General features: G+C 44.3%; 1 protein-coding gene and 1 long non-coding RNA gene across 2 annotated transcripts in view; one reads left to right on the forward strand and one right to left on the reverse strand.

Moving 5' to 3' along the window:
- The window catches only part of pacrgl (parkin coregulated like), a 44,025-nt gene that overhangs the window by 24,194 nt on the left and 726 nt on the right, over nucleotides 1–19,105 (forward strand). The window contains exons 4-7 of the mRNA XM_033026301.1: nucleotides 3,919–4,009; nucleotides 9,838–9,972; nucleotides 10,676–10,783; nucleotides 11,991–12,071. Of these exons, the coding sequence (XP_032882192.1) occupies nucleotides 3,919–4,009; nucleotides 9,838–9,972; nucleotides 10,676–10,783; nucleotides 11,991–12,071 (415 nt within the window). The remainder of the gene's footprint in view (nucleotides 1–3,918; nucleotides 4,010–9,837; nucleotides 9,973–10,675; nucleotides 10,784–11,990; nucleotides 12,072–19,105) is intronic.
- LOC116976425 lies at nucleotides 4,458–9,527 on the reverse strand. The gene is made up of 3 exons (XR_004412953.1): nucleotides 9,397–9,527; nucleotides 7,622–7,627; nucleotides 4,458–4,470 (listed from the first exon to the last, which is right to left on the reverse strand). It is a non-coding gene; the product is annotated as an uncharacterized LOC116976425 (long non-coding RNA).

Here is a 19,105-nt window from a genome sequence, read left to right on the forward strand (position 1 = left end):
GCTGATCATCTAAAATCAGTACCCCGTTCCTGTTTTTCTCCATATCCACTGATTCCTTTAGCCCCAAGAGCTAAATGTAACTGCCCTCTGAGGCAGAGAATTCCAAAGATTCACAACTCTCTGGGTGAAATAGTTTTTCCTCATCTCAGTCCTAAATGGCCTACCCTTTATTATTAAACTGTGACCCCCTGGTTCTGGACTCCCCCAACATCGTGAACATTTTTCCTGCTTCTAGCCAGTCCAATCCTTTCAGAATTTTACAAGTTGCTATAAGATTCCCTCTCTTCCTTCTAAATTCCAGTCGACCCATTCTTTCATCATATGTCAGTCCTGCCATGGTTTCTTCCCTTAGTTCCATAGTTCTTCCTTTAGTCAATTATGAACAGTAACTATGCAAACAATCAAATAACATTCATTATGTTGTTGATGAGGATATCAAACTTGTATTGCACAGTTAGGATTATTTATCATATAATTTCTGTTTGTAAATCTACTTGTTCAGGCGCCATTCTGGATGTTATTGATGAAAGCAAGAATCATATTTGTGATTCACTTGTAGGATTGACTGCATATTAATCTTAATTTGTAATATATGTCCAAAACACCAAACACTGCAGTCTCTAAAGGTGTCAGGCAGCATCTGTGGAGCGAATGGATAGGTTACAGATCTTGACTAGAGAAGGGTCCTCACCCAAAATATCACCTTTCCATTCCCTCCATAGATGCTGCTTGATCCATTGAGTTGCACTGCACTTTATGTTTTGCTCAAGATTCCAGCATCTGCAGCTCTTTGTTCCTCTCCAATATATACTTCTAGTTAACAATTGTAATTTATCTTGTGTTGCCTGATGTTACGAAGAGTGATATCTAAGTGTTGCCAAAAATATATCTTAGTTACTGATGCTGAGATTCAAATTGAGGAACTGGATAGAATACTGATCTTCCATCTCTCAGGGTGGATCATTGCCAAACTGACATGAAGATGCTCAATAATGGATGCAAAACATTAAACTGAGTATGTGTAAGAAGGAACTGCTGATGCTGGTTTAAAGCAAAGAAGGACACAAAAAGCTGGAGTAACTCAGCGGAACGGGCAGCATCTCTGGAGAGAAGGAATGGTTGATGTTTCGGGTCGAGACCCTTCAGACTGAGTAAATTGCCACTGAATTTATATTCTTAATTTGAATTAAAAAGGATAATTGGCATAGAGACATAATGCACCATGATGTAAAGACTTACTTTTTTTATAACAGAAGCAGATTACCTGGCATGGACCAAAGAACTGCAGGTGCTAGTTTACAAAAAAAGACACGAAGTGCTAGAGTAACTCGGCAGTCAGGCAGCATCTCTGGAGAATATGGAAGAACTGTTATTTGGCATGTTATCTTTGAGTGATTAAAATGGCAAATGTGTTGATAAGTACATGTATTTAGATGACTAAACATAGTTTATATAAAATAAAGATCTAACCAATATGGCCAATGACTCTACATCCCACTCCAATATGGCCTACTCCTGCACCTATTGTCTATTGTCTATTGTTCCGCAAATAGAAGACTTAGAGGTCCGCATTCCCTTAAATCAGTTATGCAAGAAGTCCAGGTATGACCTTGATAAGGCCATTAAAAAGGCTAAAAGAGGCTTTTGCTATAAACTAGAGAATGAGGCATAAGTTTGGTAGCTGGGGCTGGGCTGACACGCCATCACTTCCTATAAGGTGAAATCATTGGGCAGCTCAAGTGTCAGCAAAGCATCACTCCCAAATGTGCTCCAAACGTTCTGTGCACACTTTGATCGGGAGAACACTGATGTGTCTTTCCGAGCTCCCATAGATGGTATATTCTCAATCTCAGAGGCTGACATCAGACGATCCCACAGGAGGGTGAACCCTCAAAAAGCTCCTGGGCTTGGTGCTATAGCTGGTCGTGTTCTTAAAACCTGTGCAGCCCAACTGGCTGGACTTTTTGGGGACATTTTCAACCTCTCATTACTGAGGCTTGACGCTCCCACCTGCTAGATTTCCTCCTCAATAACCATCGAGATGGGAGCACCTCAAGGCTGTGCTCAACCCCTTGCTCTACTCACTCCATATTCACAACTGTGTAGCTAGACACAGTTTGAACTCCATCTACAAGTTCGCTGGACAAATTGCGGGAGACGATAAGTCAGAGTATAGGAGGGAGATCGGTCGACTGACCAAATGGTGCCAGGCCAACAACCTTGCTCTCAATGTTAGTAAGTCCAAGGATCTGATTGTAGACTTTAGAAGGGACCTGTCTTCATCAACGGGAAGTTCAAATTCCCGGTGTGCATATCTCTGAAGATCTTTCCTGGACCCAGCACATTGATGCAATCATAAAGAGAGCCTGTCAATACCTCTACCTCCTGAGAAGTTTGCAGAGATTGGAATGTCAATACCTGAATACTCTCTTGAACTTCTACAGGTGTACAGTAGAGAGCATATTGAGTGATTGCAACATGGCCTGGTTCATCAACTTAAATGTCCAGGAATGAAGAAGATTGCAAAAAGTGGTAAACACTGCCCAGTCCATCACAGGTATTGACGATCAGCATTGAGGGTATCTACACGAATCATTGCTACAGAAAGGCAGCCAGCATCATCAGAGACACACATCATCCTGACCACACTCCCATTTCACTCCTGCCATCAGGAAGAAGACATAGCCTGAAAACTAACATCCGGGTTCAGGAGCATAGAGCATTCCTGTCTCCCATCATCAGGCTATTAAACACTACAACCTCAAAATAAGCCCTGAACTATATAGACAGGTGCATTATTTTTGTCTTTGCAGTAGTATGCAGCGGAGCCTGGGATTCGAGATCACCAGAGTCGGAGCTCCAACTAGCGCGGTCTGAAGACTTCGGGTGCCGCGGTCTCCGGGGAGGAAGCGGCCGCTCCAGACATTTCCAAGCCGCCGAGGAGTGTTCACCCGATGCCGGCATTCCAGCTTTCTGGCAAGAGGGCCTGAAAACATCGGACTGGCTGCGGAGGCCACAAATAGGCCCTGACCTCTGGTGATCACAGAGGGAGAGGACTGAACTTTCTGATGCCTTTCCCCACAGTGGAAATTTTTTATTCTGTTGTGGGGGGACGTTTATGTTGAATTATACAATATGTTGTGTCATTTTTCTTAATTTTAATTTTTCTATGGATGTACGGAAGCTTAATTATTTTTTTTCTATGTAAAGCACACTTTAATTTCTTATTTTGATTGCTTTTATTGCGTGGCTATTATTTTTACTCATGTTTTATGTCTTTTAATTTATTGTTGTATTTCATATGTATTTTTGCGCCTCATGTGAGCTGTTATGTTGTCTGTTTATTCTTCTGTACAGCACTTTGGTCAACATTGGTTGTTTTAAAGTGCTTAACAAATAAAGTTGGATTGGATTCGATTGGATATTGGTCACTATTTGTTTTTAAAAATATATATATATCCTGAACTTTCTCGTTGTTTATTATGGATTTTACCGTGTACTGTGTTTACATATCTGTTGTCCTGCTGCATGTAGAAATTTCATTGTTCCATTTTGGGACATATGACAATAAATCATTCTTGTCTCTTGACACGGATGGTTTCATCAATTACTATATTTTAGGTTTCTTTCAGCTGTTAAAAGAAGGTGATTATTTATTTTCACTCCACTTTTACAAAGGCTCATACGTTTTAAAGTGTGTTCACAGATAATCAGAGATTACACCCAAGTTATTTATTTTATATTTGCTGAGTATAAAACTACTTTGTCCAAATGGTCACAAATGTTACATATAATATGCTTTGAAACAATTTGAAGTGATAAAGTGGTTTATAAATGAGAAGGCTTGTTGAGAGCAGTGGTATTCAAATCCAAATACTTGTGAATGTTGTTGTTTAATACATATTTTTTCCCCATTAGGTTGGTTCATGGTTCAGTCAGTCATAAACTGCAATGGGAGCAGCCACCAGAGACCATTTCCTTTGACCCTGTCCTTATCATCTTAGCTGAGGTAAGATTGGTAAAAATGGATTAAACTATGTTTCACTAAACCATATGGCTGTAGAATCTAGGCTCCTTGACCTCACCATCTCCATCGCAGGGGACAGACCTTGACCTCACCATCTCCATCGCAGGGGACAGACCAACTTCCATCCGGCACTCCAATACACCTGGACCATTTCCGACACTTCCCTACCATTCCTTGACCTCACCATCTCCATCGCAGGGGACAGACCTGACCGACATACACTACAAACCAACTGACTCACATGGCTATCTGGACTACACGTCTTCCCACCCTGCCCCCTGTAAAGACTCCATCCCCTACTCCCAATTCCTCCGCCTATGCCGCATCTGTTCCCAGGATGAGACGTTCCACACCAGGGCATCGGAAATGTCCTCGTTCTTCAGGGAACGGGGATTCCCCTCCGCCACCATAGATGAGGCTCGCACCAGGGTCTCATCCATACCCTGCAACACTGCTCTCTCTCCCCATCCCCGCACTCGCAACAAGGGCAGAGTCCCCCTAGTCCTCACCTTTCACCCCACCAGCCGGCAAATACAACAAAAAATCCTCCGCCATTTCCGCCACCTCCAACGTGACCCCACCACTCGCCACATCTTCCCATCTCCCCCTATGTCTGCCTTCCGCAAAGACCGCTCCCTCCGCAACTCCCTTGTCAATTCTTCCCTTCCCTCCCATACCACCCCCTCCCCGGGCACTTTCCGTTGCAACCGCAAGAAATGCAACACCTGTCCTTCACCTCCCCCCTCGACTCCATTCAAGGACCCAAGCAGTCGTTCCAGGTGCGACAAAGGTTCACCTGTATCTCCTCCAACCTCATCTACTGCATCCGCTACTCTAGATGTCAGCTGATTTACATCGGGGAGACTAAGCGGAGGTTGGGCGATCGTTTCGCCGAACACCTCCGCTCAGTCCGCAATAACCTACCTGAACTCCCGGTGGCTCAGCACTTCAACTCCCCCTCCCATTCCCAATCCGACCTCTCTGTCCTGGGTCTCCTCCATTGCCAGAGTGAGCAACACCGGAAATTGGAGGAACAGCACCTCATATTCCACCTGGGTTGCTTGCGTCCGGATGGCATGAACGTTGAATTCTCCCAGTTTTGCTAGCCCTTGCTGTCTCCTCCCCTTCCTTAACCCTCGAGCTGTCTCCTCCCATCCCCCCCGCCCTCAGGCTCCTCCTCCTCCCTTTTTCCTTCCTTCTCCCCCCCACCCCCCATCAGTCTGAAGAAGGGTTTCGGCCCGAAACGTCGCCTATTTCCTTCGCTCCATAGATGCTGCGGCACCCGCTGAGTTTCTCCAGCATTTTTGTGCACCTTGGCTCTAGAATCCATGTCTTGAAAATTTCAATCAGTATATATACTAAAACCTTGCATCATTTCTACAATTAGTAGCAGCTGCCTTCTCTATTTCAACCATTTCTCTGAATACATCAAAACTTCAACATTTGTTGCTTTGGATTTCAGCCTTCCCACAGGAAATTGGCCAGAATTTAGAACAACAAACACAGAACAGTACAGCACAGTAACAGAGCCTACGAGCCACAATGCTTATGCTGAACATCAGGTCAAGATCAACTCCTATCTACTTACACATAATCAAACATCCCTCCATTCCCTGCATATCATTGTGCTAATCTCAAAGTCTCAAAATGCCACAACTTACCTTCCTCAACCAAAAGGTCAAGGTCAAAAACTTTATTTGCCATTTGTGCTTACACACATAGGAACTCTTGTGCGGTTGTTCAGAGAGTCAAGTCAAGTCAAATTAAAACCACCACCCCCGACAGCATGTTCCAGGCATTAACGATACTCAGTGTGAAAAAGAAACTTACCCCACACATCTCCTTTAAACTTTGCCCCTTTCAGCTTAGGCAAATTCCTTGTATGTGAATACTTGGCCAATAAACTTACTTACTTACTTACTTAAAGCCATGGTCTCTGGTATGTGCTATTTCTGTCCTGAAAAAAAGTTCTGACTGTCTACCCTTTCATAGCCTTGTATAATTTTATATACTTCTATCAGACCTCCCCTCAACCTCTGCTGTTTTTAAGAAATGGGTGGCGGGAGGGGGGTTTGTGGAGGCAAGGGGGCTTGTAGGGGGGGAGGGGCGTGGTGGAAGGTTGTGTGGGCAGGGGGGAAGGGTGTGTGGGGGCAATGGTGGATTGTGGGGGCGGAGGGGTGTGCGGGAGAGGTTTGTGGGGACGGGGCAGCGAGCGTTGTGGAGCCGGGGGAGGGGGGTGTGGGCGGGGGGTTTGTGGGCGGGGTGGAAGAGAGCTCGGAGAAAAGACGGGGCAGAGGGGGGTATCTAGGGGGAGGGGGGCAGCAGTCAGTGATGGGAACCAGAGGGGAAGGGGCTGCAGCTGACTCGCAGCAGGTGCTGATCGCTGGACGTTTTCCTCCGCCGAGAACAGAGTCTCCGTTTTCCGTCTGGCAACATCGGCGACATCTCCGACTCTGCTCTAGGCTGGGCTGGGTTGGGTTGAGTTAAGCTGGGCTGTGTTGGGCTGGGCTGGGCCGCTTCCGGTCCCTCCGAAAACTGTGTCTGGTTGGAGACCAGGCCATCAAGACCAGCCAAGCATCCAGAGCTTCCCTCGGCTCCAGTAGGATCTCCGTTTTCCATTTGGCGACATTGGTGACATCTCCACGCCGGGCTGGGTTGTGTGGGGCCGCTTCCGGTCCCTCCGAAAATTGTATCTGGTTGGTGACCTCCGCTGGCCATCCAGAGCGTCCCTCAGCTCCAGTAAAGACACGATGGCGCAGGAAGGGGAGGACCGCCCTACGGAGTGACAGGAGAAAAGACCAATCCACGCGGCGCCGAGAGGAGATTGATCTGCGCACGCGCAATTTTTAAACCTTGCTAACTTTTACATTAGACCCCCAATCGGAACTAAACTTGGCACACTTGCATCAGAGGAGAACTGTGAGTACGCTGGCGAAAAATCGTAGTGCTATCGCGTACCGTTTTTGCGCAAATAGAAAGACTGTGCAAACCAGAAGATAACAAGATCAGACTTTTAGTTATGTATAGATATTTGTCTGATTTATGCACATTATTATTAAGATACAAATCATCAGTAACATGGTAAGAAAGAGTGACTCCATGAATTAGATTAACACACTCAATGCTTTGTGTCATTTTTTTGTTAGCCGTGTAAAAATACCATGTTTATAAGCCATACAGTTATAGAGTGATAGAGTGTGGAAACAGGCCCTTCGGCCCAACTTACCCACACTGGCCAACAATGTCCCAGCTGCACTAGTCCCACCTACCTGCACTTGGTCCATATCCCTCCAAACCTGTCCTATCCATGTACCTGTCTAACTGTTTCTTAAACAATGGCATTGTCCCAGCCTCAACTACCTCCTCTGGCAGCTTGTTCCATACACCCACCACACTTTGTGTGAAAAGGTTTCTCCTCCGATTCCTATTTAATCTTTTCCCCTTCACATTAAACCTCTGGTACTCAATTCGCCTACTCTTGGCAAGAGACTCTGTGCATCTACCTGATCTTTTCCTGTCATGATTTTGCATTCCTCTATAAGATTCCCCCTCATACTGCTGTGCTCCATGTAATGGAGACCCAGCCTATTCAACCTCTCCCTATAGCTCACACCTTCTAGTCCTGGCAATATCCTCATAAATCTTTTCTGAACCCTTTTAAGCTTGACAACATCTTTCCTAGAAAAGGGTGTCCAGGACTGAACACAATATTCTAAATGCTCGGTCTCACCAATGTCTTATACAACTGCAACATGACCTCCCAACTTCTATACTCAATACTCTGACTGATGAAGGCCAAAGTGCCAAAGCCTTTTTGACCACCTTATCTACTTGCGACTCAACATTCAAGGAACTATGCACCTGTACTCCTAGAACTAAATTTTAGTTAGCTAACCTACAAACAGCCCAGCTCCTAACTCTCCCCCTACCTTTCCGCCCCCTCCCCCATTCACTGCACTTCCCTGTGCCCCACGTGGACTTGCACCCATTTTTATTTTACATTCAACCTCCATTCCTCCCCTTTGCCCATTTCTCCCATTCCACCTATATTCCTTCCTCTGGATTAACAATTTTCACCTCTTCTATCTTTGGCTCACACTTTTTGTGTTTTCATCTTTGGTTTTTAGATGCACAGAGTCTCTTGCACAGTCTCTTGCCCACTATTGGGGAATAGAAAACCAGAGGACATAGGTTTAAGGTGAGGGATATGGCCCAAGCATAGGCAGGTGGGACGTGTATATGGACCATGTTGGCCAGTGTGGGCAGGTTGGGCCAAAGGGCCTGTTTCCACGCTGTGAGACTCTATGACTATGACTCTTTGTCCAACCATCTGCCTATCAAAAAATGCTCTCACCTGGATCCACCTATCACTTGTGTGGGAAGGAACTGCAGATGCTGATTTAAACTGAAGATAGACACAAAAAGCTGGAGTAACTCAGCAGGAGAAAAAATAGGTGGCATTTTGGGTCGAGACCCTGCAGACTGGTTAGGGATAAGGGAAACAAGAGATATAGACGATGATGTGGAGAGACAAAGAACAATGAATAAAACATGCAAAAAAGTAAAGATGATAAAGAAAACGGGCCATTGTTAGCTGTTTATAGGGTGAAAATGAGAAGCTAGTGTGATGTTTCAGGTTGAGACTCTTCTTCAGACTGATGTCGGGAGTGGGCGGTACAGAGATAGAATGTAGTCGGAGACAGTATGACTGGTGGGAGAACTGGGAAGGGGAAGGGGATGGAGAGAGGGAAAGCAAGGGCTACTTGAAGTTAGAGAAGTCAATGTTCATATCGCTGGGGTATAAGCTACCCAAGTGAAAAATGAGGTGTTGTTCCTCCAATTTGCGCTGGGCCTCACTCTAACAATGGAGGAGACCCATAACAGAAAGGTCAGATTGGGAATGGGAGGGGGATTAAAGTGCTGAGCAACCGGGAGGTCAGGTAGGTTAAGGCTGACTGAGCGGAGGTGTTCTGCAAAACGATCGCTGAGCCTGCGCTTGGTCTCGTCGATATACAGGAGTTGACACCTGGAACAGCGGATGCAGTAGATGAGGTTGGAGGAGGTGCAAGTGAACCTCTGCCTCACCTGAAAAGACTGTCGGGGTCCTTGATGGAGTCGAAGGGGGAGGTAAAGGGACAGGTGTTGCATCTCCTGCGTTTGCAGGGGAAAGTACCTGGGGAGGGCTTGGTTTGTGTGGGAAGGGACGAGTTGGCCAGGGAGTTGTGGAGGGAACGGTTTTCGCGGAAAGCAGAAAGGGGTGGAGATGGGAAGATGTGGCCAGTAGTGGTATCCCGTTGGAGATGGCGAAAATGTTGGAGGATTATATACTGTATGCGACGGCTGATGGGGTTGAAGGTGTGGATTTCAACTTCCCAGGTCTCCCACCAGTCTTTCTGTCTCCGACTGTATTCTATCTCTGTCCCGCCCACTCCCCTGATATCAGTCTGAAGAAGGGTCTCAACCAGAAACGTCACCCATTTCTTCTCTCCTGAGACTGCCTGTCACGCTGAGTTGCTGCAGCTTTTTGTGTATATCTTCCACCTATTATTTGTCAGGCTTTGTCCTGCCCCTCCTCTCTTCCAGCTTTCTCCTCCCATCGCAATTTGTCCGATGAAGTATCCCGACTCGAAAGGTCACCTATCCATGTTTTCTAGAGATGCTACTTAACCAACAAAGTGATGAAATTGTTTTGAGCACTGGGTGGGGTTGTTGTACAGTAAAGACAGTGCTGAGTCAAATTCAGAGGCAGATTGTGTTGGGAAATGCCAGTGTCTAGCTTTATGTAAATATTTGCCTGTTTCCTTACATAGGGATTAAGAGAAACCAAACACCCTTATACATTTGTAGCCAAAGAAGGCTTCAAGGAGTTGCTGGAGGTTGAAGATGCGGCTGAAAAAGCGATTCCCTTAGTTCCAAAGGTGATTCCAAAGTTAAAAGCTGCTCTGGTAAGTTATCAGTAGATCTTCTACAACTGATAGTTTGGTCTTGCTGCAATAAAGGACCTCCTTCATTTCAGTTTATGTTTTCCTAGGGATTATGAACATAACATAATAGTTTGGGGTTTATTGCAAAGTATTATGTAAAACTCTTGCAATATTCACAGCCACAAAATAAATGCTGCAGTAAATTCAAATATGCAAGGGTACCCATAGGCAAGAGTACTATCCAATTCATCTCTACCCTATTGCAGACGTTGGACTTTATTTATGGAACTCATGCACTACAATGCTAACAATTATATTCCACACTGCATTTTGCACTTTTCGCTATCTATTGCACTTGAGTTTGACGATTGTATTTAGGTATTATTACCCACTGAATCATTCCAGCATTTATGCCTATCTTCGGTGTAAACCAGCATCTGCAGTTCCTTCCTACACATATATCTGGACTGGTTGTAAATAGTTAATGCTGAATGGATTTATGGTAATGCATCGATCCTTCATTTGATAAAATGCAGTGCTCATTTACTGGCTAATGTTTGGTAAAAATGAGGATTTTCAGTGTTTCTGCATTATTACATGGTATTGCAGTTTAAATAATGTTCGGGGGAATGCAGATGGCAATGAGATTGCACAGTAGCTTGTTAAATAATAATCATATTTTAGTTGGTCAATGTTTCTAAGATTGCTGCTTTTTTCCCTAAAGACACATTCAGATGTTGAAGTATTTGAGAGGGGATTACATGGTTTGGTCCAGCTGAGTGCAGTTGTTGGCCCTGCTGTGAATGACCATCTTAAACATCTGTTGACTAGCGTAAGTATCTGGAGCTGCATTTTAAGAGAGTGGCTGCTGTCATGGCCTTCTATTTTGTTTCAATATTGTTCATTCTTCTTATGAATGTACAAGACTGAATAAACAGCTAGAAGCTAGTGAGATTTTTGTAAATAATTCCAAAATTCAAAAAAAACATTTCATAAGCATTAGTTCTTGCCAATAGATGTGTCAGTCCACATAATGGTTGAATGCCAATCAGAGTAGACCGGCTAGCAAAAACACACTTCACACAAAGTGACTTCACAGCCAACTTTAGAAGTTGCAGCACTGAAAATTTAGAGTAAGTTGGCTAAGGTACATCTTCATGTATCTCATGAAAGGTTTACAGCATGCTTGACCTCATATTATTGGATGAGCCCTTATCAATTGCCATCATTGCTGTCTCTCCTTTGTTTCCATGCTGTGCCTATATTAATGTGTTCTTGGTATGTGATATGTCCATATGTCTGGTTTAGTGCCTGCAAGTAAGATTGGCTCACGGTTCACAAACAAACCTTTTGACATCTGCCTGCTACATCCGGGAGCACATGAGACAATCTTTCACATAATTTAAGTGTGGTTATGGAACAACACACAATATTGCCATTAAATGAACTATCACATGTTTGAGCAATTAATGTGTTTGGATAATATATCCAAATTCTTTTGTAACAATTGATCTTCACACCTTCATTCTCTTAGAATTATAGTCATACAGCATGGAACCATTCCGTTTGGCCTAACTTGCTTTTGCGGACCAAGATGCCCCATCTGCACCTGCCTGCATTTGGCCATAATCCCTCCAAACCTATCCTATCCATGTACAGTGTACCTGTCCAAATGTTTTCTTAAATGTTGTTTGATAATAATTGCAATTACAATATTTTCATTTGGAAACACAGACTATTTTATAACCAATCTAGCAGCATTTTCACAATCACCTTCATGCTGCCTAGCAATGTATTTTGAACTATCATTTTACAGTAGTATTTGTGCAATTCTTTGTCCGACAGTGTTTCCTGATTTCTAGTCAAGTCCTCTGAATAGTTGAGACCATTGACAATTTGAGAGATGCTGCCACCACAAAGTGGCAGTGACTCTCTTGTGTTTTAGGAGTTTTTATTTACACCCGAGTGTTTATTTTCCTGAAGAATTCTCTTTGCATTCTGAATTTTACAATTCTAAAATCTTTTTTTTCCTGCACAAGTTGTCAAAAGGACTGATGGATAAAAACCTTAAGCAGTTGATCACAGATGCCCTGCAGAGACTAGAACTACATGGTGGAAAGGTATGCGTGTCCATGAATAGTTTCAAACAAGCTAAATCTTCTTATTTTACCTTGCTTTATAGTTTTCATGCTGGAATTCACAATTAATTGCACAGGTACAAAAAGATCATGTTAATGCCACCTACACGTATTTTAAAACTATTGTAATTCAGCCAAGAATGTTATATTTCAACAAATTCGGAAACTGGAATCAATCTGAAAATTGGATTATAATGCACCTTTCAAAATGTGATATAATGGAAACCTGTGCCACTGTACCTGTGCCCATTACAGGTGTTGATTTTGTTCTTGTTTGTAATCATGTGTTGTTAGATATGGATATAGATTCTCCCTATCGATGTCTAGCACCCATTAAAATAATTCCCATTTGCACTGCCTCATTTAATTTGCAGTGCTCTTCTGCTACCTTTAAAATCTGTGAAATAATTAATTTCAGGCTTGTGTGGTGTTTGCAAAGAGAGGATGGGAGTTGATATATAAACAAGGCAGCAAAGTGAGACTTGGGAAGTGAGAAAAATATTTTAATATTATATTTAATAGTTCTGTTTAGCAGCATTGCAACTTCTAATAGTAAAATCTAGGTAAAAAGTATTTTTTTTACTGTTGTTCACAACTTGTGCATAGAAAATAGGTGCAGGAGTAGACCATTCGGCCCTTCAAGCCATTCAATATGATCATGTTGATCATCCGAAATCTGTCTTTTTCCCCATATCCCTTGATTCCCTTTACCCTGAGCTAAATCTAACTATCTCTTGAAAACATACAGTGAATTGGCCTCCACTGCCTTCTGTGGCAGAGAATTCCTGCATCTACCCTGTCCAATGTATGTTTCTATAAGATCCCATTTCATCCTAAATTCCAGTGAATACAAGCCTAGTCGACCCATTCTTTCATGATTTATCTTTTTATATTTTAAAGTAAATTTCTATTCTATGTATCTTATTTAATTTGATTCAAGTATATTTAACGAATTAAGTAATGCCAACTTCTGAGAAGATAGTCTTCCATAGGCGACCTTTGGATTACAGAATTCAAAATTCACCACTGAACAAATTGAGCAATAGAATGAAATGTTAAGTGAATGTTAATACAAATGTGGGTTCCTTGATGACAGAAACAGATGAATTTATTATGCGGAACAAGGAAATGGCAGAGGAGTTGAACAGGTACTTTGGATCTGTCTTCACGAAGGAAGACACAAACGTATGCACTGTACTAGTGGCCAGAGGTACTAGTGGCCAGAGGTACTAGTGGCCAGAGGATCTAGGGTGATGGAGGTACTGAAGGAAATTTACTTTAAGCAGGAAATGATGTTGGGTAGACTGATGGGACTGAAGGCTGATAAATCCCCATGGCCTGATGGTCTGCATCCCAATGTACCTAAGGAGGTGGCTCTAGAAATCGTGAACACATTGGGGATCATTTTTCAATGTTCTATAGATTCAGGATCAGTTCCTGTGGATTGGAGGGTAGCTAATGTTATCCCACTTTTTAAGAAAGGAGAGAGAGAGAAAACAGGGAATTATCGACCAGTTAGCCTGACATCGGTGGAGAGGAAGATGCTGGAGTCAATTATAGAAGATGAAATAGCGGCACATTGGATAGCAGTAACAGGATCGGTCCAAGTCAGCATGGATTTACGAAGGGGAAATCATGCTTGACTAATCTTCTGGAATTGTTTTAGGGTGTGACTAGGAAAATGGACCAGGCAGAGCTTGCAGTGTACCTAGACATAGAAAGATAGAAACATAGAAAATAGGTGCAGGAGTAGGTCATTCAGCCCTTCGAGCCTGCACCACCATTCAATATGATCATGGCTGATCATCCAACTCAGTATCCTGTACCTGCCTTCTCTCCATACCCCCTGATCCCGTTAGCCACAAGGGCCACATCTAACTCCCTCTTAAATATAGCCAATGAACTGGCCTCAACTACCTTCTGTGGCAGAGAATTCCAGAGATTCACCACTCTCTGTGTGAATTTTTTTTTACATCTAATGAATTGGCCTCCACTGCCTTCTGTGGCAGAGAATAGTAAGATTAAACGAGAACTTACCAGTTTGAAGTTTGGTCTTTATTTTATGAGGAGGAATGTTGAGGCACTACGTGAAGAACCCCGCTAGGACGCATGCGTGTCATTCTTCAAAGCAGCGGTGTGAAATCACAGATAACTGTAATGACTAAACATAGTAAGATTAGACAACAGATACCAGTTCAGACTATGACCAAGCGTGGGAGCGGAGGGTACGAAGTCCCTCAACGTTCCTCCTCATAAAATAAAGATCAAACTTCAAATTGGTAAGTTCTCGTTTAATCTTACTATTTTACTTCGGAGTCACGTGAGTGACTACGTGAAGATTTTAAAGCTCTGTGATTTCATGCCGTGGAACGAGTCCATGCATCACATCTGCCTTGATTTTTGGGGAGAATAGAGTTAACATCATTAGACATCAATACGATATTGAAATCCAACAGTAAAAATATTAACACCAATTATTGCCCTTATTTATGGGTATATTATAGTACAGAACTTAAATTTGTTTCTGCAAATGTTCCAGGTTCAATGACTGGTTTGTTATAAAGTCGTTGGAAAATTCCTCCGTTGACCATCCTGCTGTCTTGAGGATTAGGTCCATTGGTACGTCCAACTTCATAGCTGCCAATGTAGCTGCAGCCCTGGTGGAGTGAGATTTGGAATGCTAGTGTCCACTCCAGCCTATTTAGGACTTGTTTTAGCCATCTAGAGATGGTCTGGACTGTCACTGTTTTTAATGGCTGTTAGTAGCTGATTAAAGTGACATTTCTTCCCTCTGATGATCGTAGTATACTTCATGTATGATAGTAAGTGAGTTATAATACAGAGACGACCATCTGTAGGGTAGGCTCTGAATTCTGTTTTTTTTTTTTTTTAATTATTATTTTTTTTAGGCGTGTTGACCCCTGTCTGTTCTGTATGACTATTACACTGATATGATAACCTTAAATTCCAGATGAATTAATCATGTTGTCCAACCTTATTTTCTGTGGTGACTGGACCCTTTGTGGCGTGACCAGGACCATCAGCATGACTGTTTTCATAGTCAGTTTCCGTAGGAACAGAGCTGTAGCTGGAGACCAGTTTCTTAACATGGTCAGTACAATGCTCACATCCCATATTTGGGAGTACCTGGTTCTTGGGGACTAATTTTAAAAATGCCCCTCATGAGTTTGTTTACCAGGGTGTGTCCCAACAGAATGCCGCTCTCTACCTTCGACAGGTATGTTGACAGAGCACTTCTGGCGCAGTTGATGGCACTATGACTGAGCCTCTCATCATAATGGAGGCTTGCCAGGAATTCCAGAACAGACGGGATGTTCATAGATCTGTGGGTGATGATTATTGTTGTGACAGTACTTCCCATTATTAGATGATACCAAGTACTGATGTTTGGGTGGACTGTCTGTGACCCGCTGAAATAATTCCGCATTCGGTCCGTCAGTCACAGGTGTAGCAGAGGTGCTTACAACTCTAAATAAATAGGTTAATATATAATAGTGACATGGATAACTCCCCTTGTTGCGGGAAGACCCAGTAAGTTAGGTCTATGATGGATGGTGATGTATGGTTCTGACCCAAGTTGATATCACCAGTACCCATGGTTGCGTAGGGCAATCAGGTATTATCAAAATTCGAGACGTAGAGTCTATAATTTCTTCCTAAATACCCGACTGATGAGGCGAAGGGAGGGATGCATAAAGGATCCCCCAATCAGCGAAGATACATCTGAACCACTGCCCCAGGTTCTGGCTCCCAAGAACACAATTTGATAACTGGTAAGAGCGTGGATGTGAATAGGTCATTATCTGGTGTTCCATACCGGCTGTTCCAGCAATACATATTTTATCCAACATCCATACAGTGTTTTTAGACTTAGCGTGACCTGTTGTCTGCCACTAAATTCAGTTTCCCTGGTAGTTGGAAGCTGATATCCAATCTCTATCTGGATACGCTATTAATCCAGATTAATAGAGACAGTAACTCTAAGACTATTGCCTCCATCACAGTGAGGAGGTGTTTGGTGAACTCACTGTGGTGGATGTTAGTTTGTGTTTATTGTGTGTTGTTATTATTACATGTATGGCTGCAGGCAACAACATCTCGTTCAGACCGAAAGGTCTGACTGACAATAAAGGATTCAATTCAATTCAATTCAATTCACAAATAGTGTTGGCTAGATAGTCAAATGGTGTCGATATGTTTCTACCCATATGGTTGACATATGCTACCCCGGTGGTGTTGTCAATTTGTAGACTAACATACTGGTGATATAACCCAAAACAATATGACTTAAAGCCATGACTAGCTCTCACTTCCCCAGGTATATATGCCCAACGTTAGTAGTGATGCCTCCTGAGCATTCCATCTCCCCCTCAGCTGGAGATGGAATTAGTAGCATCCCAATCCAAGGCCCATCAGTATGTGGTTCCATAGACGGATAACTGAGTTTGGTTAGGAACAATGCCTAATGTATGTTCCACCATTTTTGTACCATAGTGGCCTCTGTTGGTTGCTTCATTCGTCTGTCAGAATGAACACCACATAATTTCTTGAGTGACGCGTGTTACGCTCTGTACTATGATTATGTAAAGGTCCGATATCATGTGGCTGTCACACAGCCCCTAATGCCCTTTCTTACGGCAAAGTCACTGCCATGTGAACTGTGTTAACGGTGGACCGCAGACGATGTTTCTTTCCTGTGATACGTGTTGGATGTCCTCCATAACTCCTATAATATATGGGCACTGTAGTTCAGTATGTGCTTTAGTTGATTCTTACCCGTTAAGCATGAACATTCAGTTCGGTACATGCTGAACTGGAGGATAATGGAATGAATAATTCTAAGATATACCCTTATAACTCTGAATTTTAAGTGTTGGTAGAATAATTCTATGCATACAGATGGATCTGTTATCTCCCACCAACCTCCCTGGTTACTATTAGTAGGTGTGTTACTATTTCGGCATCCTCCGTGGTCGTTGGGGTGCCGGTGTCTGATGAGGGTAGCACATTTCCCAGGAAGTAGTTTTTAAGACGTTCCATAATGTGCCCCAGAGTTCCCTCTATGTGAAGTTATTTCTCTGTTAAGATAAGATGCCTCCAAATTTTAATATTGGAGGTTGGGAGGTTCCAGGTTAGCATATAAGGCTAGTGCATCCTGGTGATCTAGTGTCATGTCTCTGTTTATAGTGCGACCGATCCCGTCCCGCTGTTAGGACTTAGAACTTTCTTTCGTTTCAATTCCCTGCCCTACCATGTTTTGGTTGATACTGGGAACATTCAGGTTTGCAGTTCCCTGATGGTAAGTGTTTTCCCATAGGTTATCTGCACCCTAAGTGTACTAGGGGTATGTTCTGCTCCCCTGTTCAAGTGCAGCCCAAAATTAACCCCCTATACTCCCCTCTGATGAGGGAGAACACTGTGCAGCCCTAGAAGAGGTACTGCTGTAGGACTTACTAGCTGCCCCTCTGTGACTGGTCTCCATCTCATGGAGCTGCCACTTACCTGCTCCAACAGCCGCTCCAGCTGGTCCCGATGCTCTCGGGCACCCAACCGGCTCCAATGCACATGATCACTGGCCATCGCGGCTGCTCCTGAAGCCGTTACTCCTGAGGCTGCTCCTACTCCAGTTCCGGCAGCCAGCCCAGGATTGACTCTCAGTGTTCCCCTCTGATGAGTGAGAAACTCTGTGCCGCCCCACAAGGAGTACTGCTGTGGGCTTGTTAGTTGCCCACTGTGGCTTTGCCTCTTTGGAGTATTTCCACTCTGCAGCCCCACAAGGGGTACTACTCCTGCAGCTGGTCCAACCGGCTCCAATGCTCTCAGGCACTGGCCGCTCCCGGCTGCTCTTTATCCTGCATGCTGCAGCCGCTACAACCGACCCCGGTGCTCACGGACACTGGCCGCTCACGGCTGCTCGTCATGCTGCAGCCGCTCCAACCGACCCCGGTGCTCACGGGCACTGGTCGCTCGCGGCTGCTTAATTTCTCCTGCAGCCGGTCCAACCGGCTCCAATGCTTTCGGGCACTGGCCGCTCCCGGCTGCTCTTTATCCTGCATGCTGCAGCCGCTACAACCGACCCCGGTGCTCACGGGCACTGGTCGCTCGCAGCTGCTTAATTTCTCCTGCAGCCGCTCAAACCGACCCCCATGCACACGGGCACTGGTCGCTCGCGGCTGCAGCTGCTCAAACCGACCCCCATGCACACGGGCACTGGTCGCTCGCAGCTGCTCCTCTCCCGACCGGCCGGGCCGGCGCGGGAGCGAAGTCGGGCACAGCTGTTCCCATTACGGGAGATCAGCGTGCCGTTTGCTGCTGCTGCCGGCTGCCCGCAATTCTGCGGTTCTCCCCCGCCAGCGTTCCCGCAGCCTTCGTGGATCTGGTCCATGTCTCCATCTAAAAGGTAAGTGGAAGGAACGCAGAGTCTCTTACCTGCTGTTCCCGACTTTCAAATTCTGGAACGCAGAGTTTTCTTACCTGCTGTTCCCGGCTTTCAAATTTTGCCGCTAAGGGGAACGAGTTCCCCCTGCTGTGACTCGTTGCAATGTGTGTAGCGATATGACACGCATGCGTCCTAGCGGGGTTCTTCACGTAGTCACTCACGTGACTCCGAAGTAAAATTCCACAGATTCACAACTGTCTGAAAAAGTTTTTCCTCATCTCAGTCCTAAATGTCCTCCCCCTTATTCTTAAACTGTGTCCCCTGGTTCTGGACTCCCCCAACATCGGGAACATAGTCTGTCCAATCCCTTAAGAATTTTATATGTTTCTATAAGACCTCTTCTCATCCACCCGGGTGGCGCTAGCAATGGCTGCCTCGCCAACAGTCAGTCTATCTCTTTCTTCTTTGATGTTGTTTTTAGTAAGTGTTAAATGTATGTTTTTTGTGTTCTTTAGCTTGTTTTAGGTGGGGTGTGGGAGAGGTGGTTGAGGGACACTTTCTCTAATCCCTTATCTCGACGGAGATGTGATTTTTTTTTTTCCGTATCATATCTCTG

This window comes from Amblyraja radiata, chromosome 1 (genome assembly GCF_010909765.2).
Source record: "Amblyraja radiata isolate CabotCenter1 chromosome 1, sAmbRad1.1.pri, whole genome shotgun sequence".
NCBI lineage: Eukaryota > Metazoa > Chordata > Chondrichthyes > Rajiformes > Rajidae > Amblyraja > Amblyraja radiata.